This window comes from Daktulosphaira vitifoliae, unplaced genomic scaffold (genome assembly GCF_025091365.1).
Source record: "Daktulosphaira vitifoliae isolate Bord-2020 unplaced genomic scaffold, ASM2509136v1 Scaffold_2, whole genome shotgun sequence".
Classification (NCBI taxonomy): Eukaryota; Metazoa; Arthropoda; class Insecta; order Hemiptera; family Phylloxeridae; genus Daktulosphaira; species Daktulosphaira vitifoliae.
Window position 1 is genome coordinate 40,783,804 of NW_026099573.1, and position 14,939 is coordinate 40,798,742.

The 14,939-nt window shown below is 28.6% G+C and overlaps 1 protein-coding gene across 1 annotated transcript; it reads left to right on the forward strand.

The window, feature by feature from the left end:
* The first annotated feature begins 5,378 nt into the window (after nt 1–5,378).
* Nucleotides 5,379–8,870, forward strand: LOC126899468 (uncharacterized). The gene is made up of 2 exons (XM_050674426.1): nt 5,379–5,450; nt 6,822–8,870. Exons 1-2 carry the CDS (start codon nt 5,385–5,387, stop codon nt 8,214–8,216), a joined length of 1,461 nt encoding a protein of 486 aa, XP_050530383.1. The 5' UTR covers nt 5,379–5,384; the 3' UTR covers nt 8,217–8,870.
* Nucleotides 8,871–14,939: the final 6,069 nt, after the last annotated feature.

Genomic DNA, 14,939 nt, shown 5'->3' on the forward strand with positions numbered 1-14,939 from the left:
CTCTTTCATGTTTGGTACAAGCCACTAACTCCCCCGCAAGTGCGATGGCCGCCACAACCAGGTCAGTGTTTGTTGACCTTGCTGTTACTATGGTAATAAAGTATACCTTTAAATCATACAGGGTACAGTTCAACGAACCTCCGATGATGATATGCGAATGGAAAAATACAATATGCAATACTATTAATTAAGCTGTTTAACCGTTTGTATGAAAGTACGAGTGAGTGCGAATAAATTAAAATTTAACGTTTTATTTTTGTCCTTACTTCCTGTGATTGGAATAGTTTTATTTCTAGGAATTAGCTTATTTTTTATATTCCATTAATAATCGATACATAACGTAATAATGCATATCTTATTACTTTGCTAAATGAAAAAAAAAGACAAGTTCAATTAATACGGGGCAAAATACTGAACGATCATTTAACCTCGGCTGTAAATGACAGGGAACAAAGAGAAAAGAAATCAGATTTTACTAAAAAATTACTACAGCTACAACTTTTATAGTAGAAAATATTATAATGTATTTGGGTACTCGCCGGCACTCAAACACGGCATTACTGCTAAAGCACAACCAGTGTACACCTCAAATAAGCAGCTGGTTTTAGATATTTAGACTTAGGTTCTAAGATGTTGGGACCTCTAGAATAAAAAGCACTACATCATCACTTTATCATAATAATGTATATCAGTCAATATTATATTATAAGATAATAATGTAATACCAAGTGGACTGTTTTAACACATCTATCTTGGCTAGAACTTAAAATGCTAAGTAATCCTATAATCATAATAAAATTCTAATAAAATATTTACAAAATATACAAATAATGAGAGGTACTGTTTTTTTAGGTTGCATGGTCTAATACTACTTAACTTAAACATGTAACAGGTGATCAAATAAAAAAAAATTATAAGAACAAAATTGATTGTTAATCTTTCAATCTAAGAAAATTATAATTCAGGATTTTTATACTTGAAGGGATAAAAAAAATACTCAACTAAATATTATTATAGAATCTTTTGAACATAATATTTCTTCACTTTGCACAATTAAAACATTCCCAATAGTTTCTGAGAAAATCGGTGTCTTTCTAAATTTCTATCACCCTATACAGAATGATTCTTTTAACGCTAGTCACTTAAATAAAATATTTTTGTTGAATCATTGTTAAAAGTATATGGAAATTGTAAAAAAAACACAACATAGAGTAACATCATTGATGAATAAAAACTACTAGCGAACGAATTCTACTGAGTTTTTAATTAAAAAGTTATGTAATATAATTGTCTTTATAAACTCATTACATGTGAATTATTAACATAAAACGTTTAAGTTTCGTCAAATTAAAAAAAAATAAATATATTTGTAAAAAATATTATGAAAAATATACTTCTGAATTTTATTTCAGCTACCCTGATTATCAGCATTCCGATTAATATCTATTATTAATGTGTTGAATTTATATCAAATACAAGCAAAAAATTAAATAATTATTTTTACTCCAATTACGGTTCTGGTCATATGAAATTACACTTAGATTTTAACCTAGGACAAGTGAAGGGTGATTTTAATTAAATTTTTGGAGTGAAAATACTACTGGTTTATAGCGTTAATGTCACTAGTGACTTTATTATTTTGGAATATTTGTGGTAGTTAAACTTGGATTCAAATTAATCTAAACTCGTAAAAATTTTAACTAAAAGACTTGATATTTTTTTATTTCTCATTTTTAATTATATTTATCTTCAACTTTATGTATTCAATTCAACGTATCGGTGTAGTTGACGTAAATTCAAAAAGACTTAACCCGTGACTATTTATTTTATTTGTATCTGTTACCATTTGTTCTCTGCACTCGTCAATTGCTATTAACGTTATGTCAAAAAATCACAAAACATATCTAGTTGAAGACATTACCCTTAAAAATTGAAAAAATTTCCTTTATTCTGGTAAATCCCCCAAAATTACGATGTTTAAAATTGGTAAATTTTTACATTTTTTTCACTTTTTTTTTATTAAAACTGACATAACTTTTTGAAAAATTAACAAATCAAAATCATTTTATTTTGTATAAAAACTTTTGGTATTTCCCTTTTATTTCATATAATTTTTTTGAAATTCTGATCCTTTATCTGCACAAGAGGGGGATTCAAAATAGCAACTTTTTCACAAAAGTCAACATTTTCAACTTAACTTTTAAAATGAAATACTGCGTTCTTTAAACATATATTAAATTAAAGCTTATGTGTACGTACTATAACAATATAATTTGTAAAATTTATAAATACATAAAAAATAATTTGTCTTGATGACCAATCTTCTTTGTGCAAATGCGTCGATGTAATTTTCGTGTAAATTCCACCAAACATCACCTTCTATCGTTATGTTCTTTTGGTACTTAAAGTGGCTATAACTTTTCGAAAAATAAACACTACAGTCTTTCACGCTCGAGGTACGAGATTCGAACCTCGCTCATTGAAATAAATTTTTTTCCTAATTGCTTTTGAATACAAAAAAAAAATAATTCATTTGATTATTTTCTCATTTAGATTGAATAACTTCAATGAATTTCGAGGACCCTTTTACTGTATTTTCTCCTTGTAAGAAAAAAATGTTTAATCATATTAAAATTATTTCATTATTTAATATTATTTTGTGTCTTGTCATTTGTTTTTTTCGACGATATATCAAATTATTACAATATGTATTTAATTAGAGATATTTCCCTCAGAAATTTAAAAATATATCATCTTAAACAAAACCATTTTTTAAATCTTCATACAATTTTTTATTTAATGATGTCAATTTCAAACTAGTATGTTAAACTAAAAGAAGGTTTAAAGTTCAAAATTTTAAAATGTTAAACTTTCATGAAAATTAACTATAAAAGACAAAAGAAATAAGTTACACATGATATTTTCAATTAAAATTTTGCATAGACTATTTTTAACACAATAATTTAATTTAATTTAACACATTGGTTAATTCAGATTAAATTCAAATCAGTTTTGTAAAAATAATTTTTTTCAAAATGACAACTTTTTTACAAAAAATTAACTTTTAAAAGTTTTCCGGGAATACTGACACATTTATATATACCTTAAATTAAAGCTAATGTAATATACTTTATTATGGAAAAAAAACTTTTTTGCACTTTATTTTGTTTTCATCGGAAACGGACATTAAAGTTAATAATAAAATACGATATAACTTTTTGAAAAATGTATGGATCATTATAATGTTTTTAAGATAAGTACTATTTATATTCTTCTTTTACGCAATATACTTTTTTTAAAAATCGGACCATTTTGCTTTATATATTATAAATATATATATATATTCATATATTACACTTATAAATCATAAAACTTGTAATCAGAATATAAATAAGGAAATAGGAGATCATGTAACTTTTGGAATAATCGACCAATTTTTTAAAATTAAACAGATTCTATCAACATCTACAGATTTGCAACGAAGTATTTTTTATGATAGTGTTTTTAATCATTGTCAGATATCATCTATACTGGACCCAACATTACCTCTAATAATAATATTATTATAAAACCAACTTAACCACGTCCCAACTGTGCTGGGTTTCTTTTTTGTTTTTAATATTTTTATTATGTAAATACTAGTTTTTTACTAATTAGTAATCACAAAAAAGATCTTCAAAAAAAATCTAATTGCAGATTTGAAATTAGTGGTAAAATTTGGTTAGCAAAGTATATTCGGGACTCTGATAAATATTCCTTGTAGACCTGAGTTTTTATTTGTAAGTAACTAAACATTTTTTTTTTTTTTTAAAGTATTGTATCAATCCCTTAAATTTCTATATACGCTTGCCATAGAAATAACGAAATATACAACTATTTTACAATTTTTTATGATCTCCATAAATATTACAATTGTATTATTAAATACCAATTTTATATTAAATTTAATTACTATAAAAAATTTATATATTATATTTATACTATTATCTACTCAATATTGCACTTTGTTTATTTGTTATCTCCATTTTATTCGACACATAAAATATATGTTTTGGATACATAGTGATCACTAAAAATAATTGTTTTTGAAGTTTGTTATGAAAATATGATCACATTTAACCATAAAAAAACTATTATTCATTTCTATCCAATTATTAAACTTTCAAACTCAAAGGTGCAATAAAAAAAATTATTTGTTTTAAAACACTTGTGTTTATACTAAAACGCAACGTCAAGACAGTCCGTCCTAATTTTTCAAAGTTTCAAATTTGTTTACTATTTTGAATTAAAATTACCCTACCTTTTTGAAAATGAATAAATCAAATTGATAAATCAAAACAAATTGAATAGATAACAAAATAGAATATAAAATGGAAATATATGTTTTTTTAATGCTTTTATTTTGACAATTTGACCATTATCCTACTTACAGGATGGATTAAAAATAGAAACTTTTGAACACATAGTTAACTTTTGAAAATAACCCAGAAATCTTACGTCTTTTAAACATTAATTAAATTAAATAGTATACCACAAGTAAAAAAATTGTCTTATTTAAGTGTCCAAGTGGCAGCTGAAATGATAATGAAAAATACTGTTTTTATGCAAAATAAATAAAAAATTATTATTATATATTATAGTAATATAATAATAATATAATTCACTTCACTGTAATATCCGTGTTTAAATAAAACGGAGAAATTCTTATTGTACATTTAGTATTTTATATTTTTCTAAACATTATTTAGGTCATACTTTAAATTTGGTTTAGTAAATAATATGATTTTGTGGGTAAAAAAATGATTTTTATGCATTCAGCTTAGGATAAGGGTGGCCGACTTAGTTGGGATTAAGGCGAGGAAAAAGAAGAAGAAGAAGATACATAAGCGGTGTTATTATTATTGACTGTTTAATAGTATTAAAGGCCAAGAAAAAAATCTGTATTTTAAGCTGTCTGTATGAAAAATATGGATTACAGTGGTTTATGTAGTACAGACACAACTGAAGGGTCTAACTTTTTCTTCCAAAAAAAATAATTAACTGCCCATATTATCGTCGACTTTATTATTTCATAAAATTTTATAATTCGCACTTACGAATGTTAATACGATTAAAAACATTTGTCACCTAAAGTTAATATCATTTACAAAATCCTTAAAATACAAAAATTACATTTTATACAGAAATTTGCTTATTTAATTTATTTTATATTATACAATTTTTGCTTAAATTGAAAAATATAGAATTTTATTAGTATTATATTACGTAAGTTTTTTTTTAGATTACAAATAATGTGAATAATATACCAAAACAAATACGTTTTTATGATATATAACGTATAAATAATCAACACAAAAATGAAATAAAATAATATTTTTACAACAATGAAAAATTTTAAATTATGTTATTTTGCAGTAATTTTTATATATCTTCCAGGATATTTAATCCAGGTAAATTAATTAAGCAGAACTATTAAAAAATAAATTTTGGTTATATTTCTTATAAATTAATTATTTATGTGTATAATAGTGTCATAAAATAAAACAAGCATGATAGAGGCAAAGGCAAATGATAATGTATTAAAGTTTTGTTATAAGCTGAATGTAGAAGGATGTACAGTGAATGATTATAGACTATTTTGTCAAAATAAATAGTAATATATACATCAGTTTTCTCATAAAAAAAGGGTCAAGGGGAATGGCATAAGAGTAGTAATAATATAAATAATATTAATTTGTTATAGAATAAAACAGAAAATTGTATCGAGAAGAATTTTACAACTCTTGATTTTTTTTTATCGATTATACCTCATAAGAGAAACAATGTGGGTTTGTTAAAAATGCAACTGTTTGATTGTTTGGCGCTAAGCTTTATAAGCTAAATTAATCAGTTCTATATCAATGATAAATACAAATGAAATATTCACGTTGCACGCATTCAATCGAACTGGGTAACAATAAAATAATGATTAACGATCATCATCATCATCATCTATTAAAGGCAATGCCTTGTTACTGAAGCTACTCTTTTCTGTTTGACCACTCTGTAGGCCACTTATTTCAAAATCGAGTGTTTGGAACTTTATTAAAAACGTTAACATTCACGTCTAATTCTTAGTAAAGTTCAAAATCGTTTAATTATTGACGGATGTGATAATTTTAGGCATTTTAACTAAAAATCGTACAATCTACTCGTAATTTGATACTTGTATCAAATTAATTTAATGTTGTACTATATAGTTAAAAAATGAAAAACATTGTGATGACTTTTCTTCTATGAGTAATTAAGAAATAATGTAATTTTTGTTTGATATGATAAATTGCTTTATTATTTTTTTAAAATACTGATATAATTGTTATACGACGGTGATTTTAACTTTATCTGATATCAATCAATACTAATTTAAAAAAACTTAAACTCCACTATGCGACATTCAAACTGTACTTAACTTTTTTAAATGTGATATAGTTTTCATTTTTTGAACTAACTGTAAAATAAATATTGATTTATAGAATATTGGAAAAAGTTTACATATTTGTAAACAATTAAAAATAATTAATAAGGGAATGACCCGTATTAATTATTTTCTATTTCATTACATTTCAAATGTTTTTAAAGTATCACTATATAAATTTTATACAATTTTATTTAAATGTATCAAATCATTAATTAAAAGTAAACATAAAAAGAAATATTTAATTTGAAATAATATTGACCTCAAATCAATTATTTTACTGAAACCATATTTTTGGCTAAAATTTTGACATTTCTTGAATTATTTTTGTTTTAAAACTCAAAATAATCATAAATTCTTTTTACAGGCAAACGAGTTTAAAATTGAACAAATTCAACCTGTAATAGATGGTGATTTTATTTTATTATTAAATAAAATTGAAAGTATAGTTAGCTCAAAAATAAAACCAGATGAGAGTCCAATATATTTTAATGAAATTGAAATAACTTATTTAAAAGAATCTTATACGAATTCTAAAATAAGGGTAAAAGCTTTCAATAAGTATAACGACCGAATAATCTCGCTTCAATGTGTTAATACTTTAATTTGGAAGTCGATATCATACGATTTTCAATTTCTAATGCCAGATAATGGAATATTAATTGCTCAAAAAAAAGCTGTGATAAAATCTTATAAGAGATACATGAGACGTATGTTATCATTATTATATTTTGGTCGTATTAAGCCTTATAAATGGATAATTAAAATGTATCTAAAACTGTTAGCTATTTTAGAAAAATGCAATAATGAACGATTATTAGAAGTAAAATTCTTTTTCCATGAAACAAGTATCGAAAACGATGTCTCAGATTTTTATTTCAAATGTGAAAAATATAACTACATTCCTAAACGATTAAGAAATTTAGAAGAGGGCTCTTTTTACAAGCTTTATATTGTTGATGATTTAATGAAACAATTGTACGATAACACACAAAATATGATTGACGCTTACAAGTATGAACACTTGTTTGCAATTGATAATATATCGTTAATTGCGTTATTGAATGATTACAATGTTATATTTGAATGGAACATTGGCATGAGCTTCGATTGGACCAAAACTAAAACTGAATGTAATGTTTATGAAAATAAAATCCATAATCTGTACAATAACAATAAATGGCTTGAAAATCCAATTAGCATTGCGTCTTTCCATCTTTTGTTTCAAAAGGTTGTGTACACACAAGTATTGCAGTTTGTCGTGTTTCACTTACAATCATTTTCTATTTCTTGGGTTTCTGGATGCTGTATTAATTGTTTAACATTCTCATCTAAAAAGACAGATGATATTAAAACACAATGGAAATCATTAATAGAACCATTGAAGAATGCTATGCAATTATTACATGCTGAAGACAGTTTATTCAGTTCCATTTTGGAATTTGTAGAAAATAAATTACCATGGTCAAATAATTTAAGCAGAATTATTTTTAATGCCCTTAGAGTATTGATATATTGTTTAAAACAACTTCATGTACCTTTAAAGCCGAAGCCAATATATATTATGATGAGTTGTGAAAAAAAAAAAGACATAAATTTTAATACAATTTTAGGAAATATTAATGCATTCAATAGTTGTATTCAGACGATTAGAGATTTATTGAAACCAGTTGAAAGTTTATACACTATTAAGTTTTTCTGGAGTGACATATTATTAGCCGAAAATAATCAATTCTTTCCTATAATAAAAACTTACGATTGATTTATTATAAATGTATTTGAATAGTAAAATTATTTAATAATATGTTGTTATTTCTAACATAATGGTTTAATATATGAAATTTTAGTTTCGATGCGTAGTTTATAAGCTATTGGTTTTACTCTGTTTTATTTTTATGTCACTACTTTATTACTCCACCCCTACTAAACTGATTTTTCTTAACAATACGCCAAAGTATACCTAATTGAATTTATCAGTGCCATAATTTTAAAAAACTCCTCTCAAACCTGATGATATACAGAGTATTCAATAAGTTAGGAAACGCCGATTTATTAGAGCCGCTATTAATTTTTTTTTTTTTTAGAAACTAATTGAATAATTAAATGCATCTTTTAGGATTAAAATTAAACTTCAATCCTAATGCAAAAGGGTAGAAATCTTCCCTAACTTAAGAAATTTAAATGGCAACCATTACTTTTTTTTAAATTTTCGGTTATGTAATTTTATTTAAATCAAAAATACTTAAAATTAGACATGTCATTTTTGAGATTTTGTTGTTTAAAAGCATCAACTTTGAATTTGGAAGCACATTTTGCCACAGTAAAAAATAATCAATGAGTAATTCCGTAGACACAATAATCATAAATTGTCTGATTATTGTTGCTTCGTTTTTCTTAATGATCGTATTTGAGCATGAAACGATCAATAAATATTGTTAAATTGATATTGTACCTTATCAATGGAATTATTAAATATCAATAAAAATATGATTTACGATTGCATTTTTATCACGTTTACAAATGAAAGTAGATTGCTGTTGAAAAACANATCACGTTTACAAATGAAAGTAGATTGCTGTTGAAAAACATGTGTGTTATCAAATTAAATATTTTAGTCAATTATAACCAATTGTACATCATTTATGAAAATGATTTTAACGCGTATTTATCATTTTGCGGCATGAAAATTTAAAGATTCTATGTCAGATATTTTCAAATTGACTTTTTAATTTTTTAACTCTTTATAATTTTTTTTAAAAATTAATCAATTTCAGAAATTATTAGTTATAATAACTATTGTCATGTTATACACGTGCTACATTTTTTATGGAATTTTTAATTCCTGTAGTTTAACTTTCTTTTAACAAACTTTATATTATGAGGTTGTCGTGTTAAGAAAAATATCACATACTCTTCCTTACACGGGACATATGTTACTGGATTAATCCCTATTTTTCTAAGTAAATAATTCATTATGTAATTAATTTAGTACTTGACTTAGAATGTTAATATTATTACTTTCAAAGTTACTAAGTATGCAATATTAATTTAATTTTTTTTTAAAGTGCTATCTATTAAAATCAATAATATTAAAAACTAAAAGTTTTATCTATAGAATCTTATTGCTCTATCAGCACATTTTGTACTCTTTTATTTTTCACAGATTGATTTTTATTTTGATGATTAATATTTAAATAATGTACACATTATTTCTAATATTGTTTTCTAATTATTTACTAAAATAATTTTTATTATAGCACGTGCGCTTTAATTTTACGTTCATTTTTCTGTTGCGCATTGCATCTATTAATTTTAAATATGTATTTTTGAGATAAATACATAAAAAATCTATATGTATATGAAACTAGTCAGATGAATATTATGGTCATAATACTGTACTATAAGCTTTATCTTTCCATTGGATAATTCACTACTTAATAATTCAACTACTGTTGTGATGGAACATCGTCCAGTTACATATTATGTCTTATTATATTACATAGGGTTTACTCAATTGTATATTTTCAGTAGAATGTACGGTTCATGAATTTAAATAAATATAGTTTAAAAAACTAAAAAACACGCTTTTAAAGAACATCGAACTAAAAAGTTAAAAGCGTGTTTTTTAGTTTTTTTAAACTATATTTATTTTTCACTTTTTAGTTATATGTTACTCTAGTAGTTACTATCAATATCATGGTTGTAACGGGTAAAGGGGAATCAGGGTTCGATTCCGGAGAGGTAGTCTGAGAAACAGCTACCACATCCAAGGAAAGCAGCAGACGCGCAACGTGGTGGTAGTGACGTAAAATGACGATACGGGAATCATCCTTTGTAATCGGAATAAATACCCTATATATCTCTTAATGAGAATAAAGCGTATTAATATATAAGTTTTAATAGTAATTAAAATATATATATATATACATGTAAAGCGACTTAAGTACGTAAACGTATCATGCACGAGGTATAGCTGTGTTTTGTTGGCGGGCGGGGCGCGAGGCATATATGGCGGTAGCGGCGTCGGCTGTAGGGATATATAAATGAATATTAACATATACGTATATATAAATAATAATATATATATGTATATATATATTAATATTAGCGGCGATGGTAAGAATATATAATCTTCGCATAATATCGTGGCACTTTCGTTGGCGTCGACGACGCGATGTCCGGCGTGATCCTCGGGCGTCAAAAGGTTAGCAGCGTTGATGGCGACGGTGCGTGAGTGGAGATCGGTTTATTGACGTTGCCACTTTGACAACAGGAAGAATACTACGGTATCATTAGCGGCGGTACGTCGTCGGCCGTGCGGCACTTGCTGGACTTTGCACCGCGGCGTATAACGCGCGGTGTTGGTCAGTCAAATACTCAAAATTATACAGAAAAAAATTAGTGTAGTTGCCGACTGGTGAGCGGGGTGGGGTGAATGCGTTACGACGGTCTAGTCTCAAGGTCATAGACGACGGGATACGCGACATAATAACACGTGCCGCGTGGAGTTACAAACTTACAACATACAAACAACATACAAACAATATACAAACAACATACAAACAACATACATGTGAAACTAATAAAAGCGTGTTAAAAATACACAAATTTCTTGACATTTTTAATTGTATAATAAGAAATAAGTATTTTTATGGAAACAGAATTTGTCAAAGTTATTTATGGAAAATATACAGTTGAGATAGATAGTCTGTAAATATATTGATGAAATTTTAAAATATATTTAAAAAGTTACTAACCTTATACAATAAACAATGATTATCATCCTTTAATATAATAAAGCTTAATTAAAGAGGATCTAAAGAAATTTTTTAGCTTCGATGTGAAGCTGAAAAGGTATTAATTTTACTATGATGTGTTTTTTTTTTTTTTTTATGTCTGTTGCCACTTTTTCTGAGCTCTCACAGGACCGATTTCTTTCAACAATACGTCAAAAGATCACAAATCGTATCTAGTTGAAGACATTACCCTTAAAAATTGAAAAATTTTCCCTCGTTCTTCTTCTTCTTGTCGAGTCCGATTGGGTTAAAATGCCAATAAAAATTATATTAATAATACAGTTAAATTTAAATAAAAAACAAAACAATAATAATGGTAGGAGAAAAAAAAAAAAAAAAAATAATAATAATAATAAATAAATAAATAATACATATATATATATAAATCATAAAATGGTACATCTAAAATAGAATCACATATTTGGTAACTTTTTATATATTGTGTTGCAACCAGTAAGTAGCCGTCTCTAGCGCATTTTTGGTTGCCAGAACCAAATCTTCCCTGGTGCATTGTGCTGGGCTCATGGCACATGACAGAAGATGATCATCGGTCTGTAATTCTCCACATTCACAAGTTTCGTTTACTTCGTAAAAACCCCATTTTACCATATTAGCTTTAGTCCTTGCTACTCCAGCTCTCAATCTATTTAAGGTTTTCCATAGTGGCCATGGTAAATGTCCGCCCAATGGAAGTTGTTGGGTAGGCTGGGTCAATTCTTCTGGCTGTAACTGATCTTTCCACTTTTGTAGCCGAGCTTTTTGTGGGGATTCGCCTAGCTCTTTTGCTGTGTGCATGAAGCTCCTTCGAGATTTGAGTCTCGTACTCGTGAGTCCATATCCGAACATGGGATGTCTATCGTCCTTCATCTGTTTGGTTTTTTCTATGTCAGTGGTTACGCGTCTTCTTATTTCGGGAGGAGCTATGCCTGCTAGGAGGTATAACTTGTGTGTAGGCGTTGGCCTGAGACATCCCGTTATAATTCTGCACGTATCGTTCAATGCTACCGATACATGTTTGGCGTGTTTTGACTGGCTCCACACTGGACACGCATATTCTCCAGCCGAGAAGCATAGGGCCAGACCGGTTGTACGCATGGTATGCGGTCGTGCTCCCCATTGGGTCCCTGCGAGTTTTCTTAGTAGATTGTTCCTTGCTTGTACTTTCATTTTAGTTTTGAGACAATGCTCCTTGAATGTAAGAGTCCTATCTAGGGTAACGCCTAAGTATACAGGGTGATCAGTGCTCTGCAGCTTTTTGCCTAACCATTCTATATTGAGACGTTTCTTGGCGTCACGGTTCCGTAGATGGAAGCAACATACCTGTGTTTTGTTAGGGTTAGGTTTTAATTGATTATTATTATAGTAGTTAGTCATATCTTTTAGTGAATTTGTAAGTTTTTTTTCTACATTATCGAAAGTAGTATCTTGAGCTGTGATTGCAAGATCATCTGCATATAAAAAGTGTTTCGTATCTCTCGGAGTTGGCTGGTCGTTTGTGTATAAATTAAAGAGCATTGGAGCTAACACGCTACCTTGTGGTAGCCCATTTTTTTGGGTTCTCCATCTACTCCACTTGTTGTTCAATTTTACCGTAAATCGACGGTTTTGTAGTAGAGAAGCCACGATTTGAACAAATTGCCAATCCCTGGTGTAATAGTAAACTTTTTGTAACAGTTTATTATGGTTAACAGTATCATACGCTGCTGTGAGGTCTACGAAAATTGCTCCAGTTATCTTTTTCTTTTCGAAGCCATCTTCTATGTGTTGGCACATACTAAGTACTTGACCTGTACAAGCCTTGCCAGGTCTAAAGCCAGCTTGTTCCGGTATTAGTTGTGTGTCAATTTGAGTTTTGATCCGGTTCATGACCATTCTCTCATATATTTTATACGTGTGGCATAACAAAGATATGGGTCGATAGCTTTTTGGATCACCCAGGTCTTTCCCAGGTTTGGGAAGGGCTATTACTTTAGATTTTCTCCAGCTTTTGGGCACACACTTTCTATGGAGACACACATTTAATAACTTGAGTAGCCATCGTCTTGCTCCTAATCCGAAATTTTTAATTTGTTCTACTACAATTTCGTCGTACCCGGCTGCTTTCCCATTTTTCATTTCTTTCAGACTGATGGTGAGTTCATCCATTTGAAAGTCTTGGTGGAATGTATCACTTTCATTGTTTTCGTTTCTTATAATTTTTTCCCTCTTGATTTTCCTTCCTGGTTTACCATTTTTTAATAATTCTGTGGCAATTTGATTAGCAGTGACATTTACACATGTTCTATGTATAGTTGGGTCTCCTCTGAGCTTTTTTATAAGGCGCCAGGCTTTTTTACTGTTTTTAGTCATATCAGCACTTTCGATGACATCGTGCCACCTTTTATTTTTGTCATCACCAAGCATCTTAATAAGGTTCTCTCCTGCCGCAATAGTATCATTACTAAATGGATCATTTTGAAATAAATCCTGATATATGTCCATCAACTTTCCAGTCTCTTTATTCAGGCCTGGTATGTACTTCTCTCTGCAGCCGCGTGGTATATGTTGTCTAGATATTTTCCTTACTTTATCCGCAAATACTTCGTAGTTTTCTGGTGTTGGTTCTAAGTTCTGAATTTCTTTATCAATAGCTTCACTGTATTTTTCCCAGTTAGCTTTTTTATAGTTAAACCTCCTCTTAAACGGTACCGTTTCAGCCCTGATAACTTCATTTATTTGTAGTTTTAATGCTCTGTGTTGCGTTTTTGGAATCGAGGTGCATACATCCTTAAGGCACTGTTGGCTTATGTTTCTGCTTACAAATATTAGGTCCGGGTTATATCCTCTTTTCCAACGTCCACTATAAAATGAATTTGGAAGCTTAGGGTCGTGAATTAGATCTAGTAGCTCTATTTCAGCCCATTTTTGAACCTCCTCACCGTTTTGATCAGTATCTGAGTATCCCCAGGTAGAACTATGACTGTTAAAATCTCCAGCTATTATTTTTGTAAGGCTATTTTCAAAATTGGATGGTTTTTCAAAAGTAAAATCAGCATTTGGTGGCTTGTATATTGATGTAACTGTACATCTTTTGGTTTCTATTGTTAGGATTTCAATGTTATTTGTGTTACTGAATGCTGCACTATCTATGACTATGCCCGGCCTAGCAAATATGGCGCTTCCGTAGAGTGCGTTAGGTACTTCAATAATTAAATCCATTCCCGGTATTTTTGGACGGACACTGGTCTCGTCCCGGTGCGTCTCTTGCAAACACAAAACATCACATTGACTCTCCGCGCATAAGGTGGCTAGTAGCTCACCTTTACATGCCGAGAAGCCCTCGATGTTTTGCGTTAGCACTGTAAATGCCGAAGCATTAACAGGGGTTGGTCCTGAAAAGGACCGTTTTGGGGAGCTATTTATTGGCATTTTTAGCACCGGTGTTGGCAGAATTAGTTAGCTGTGAAGATACAACATTAACAGGGGCACCACGTGAAGGTTTCTGCCTAGCCCCCCCCTCGTTCCCCGCAAATGGGGGAGATATCCAAAAAAATTACAAATTTAAAAATCGGTAAATTTTGTCATTTTTTTTCTTAAAATTTACATAACTTTTTCAAATATTAACATATCAAAATAATATTTTCTTATATTGAAACCTTATGTAATTTCTTTTCATTTGTTATCATTTTTTTGAAAATCTACTACTTAAC

Coding starts and splice junctions, on each gene's coding strand:
- LOC126899468 (XM_050674426.1), top strand. CDS start 5,385: ATGAAAAATTTTAAATTATGTTATTTTGCAGTAATTTTTATATATCTT. Junction 5,451..6,821: donor TTCCAGGATATTTAATCCAG/GTAAATTAATTA, acceptor TTCTTTTTACAG/GCAAACGAGTTTAAAATTGA.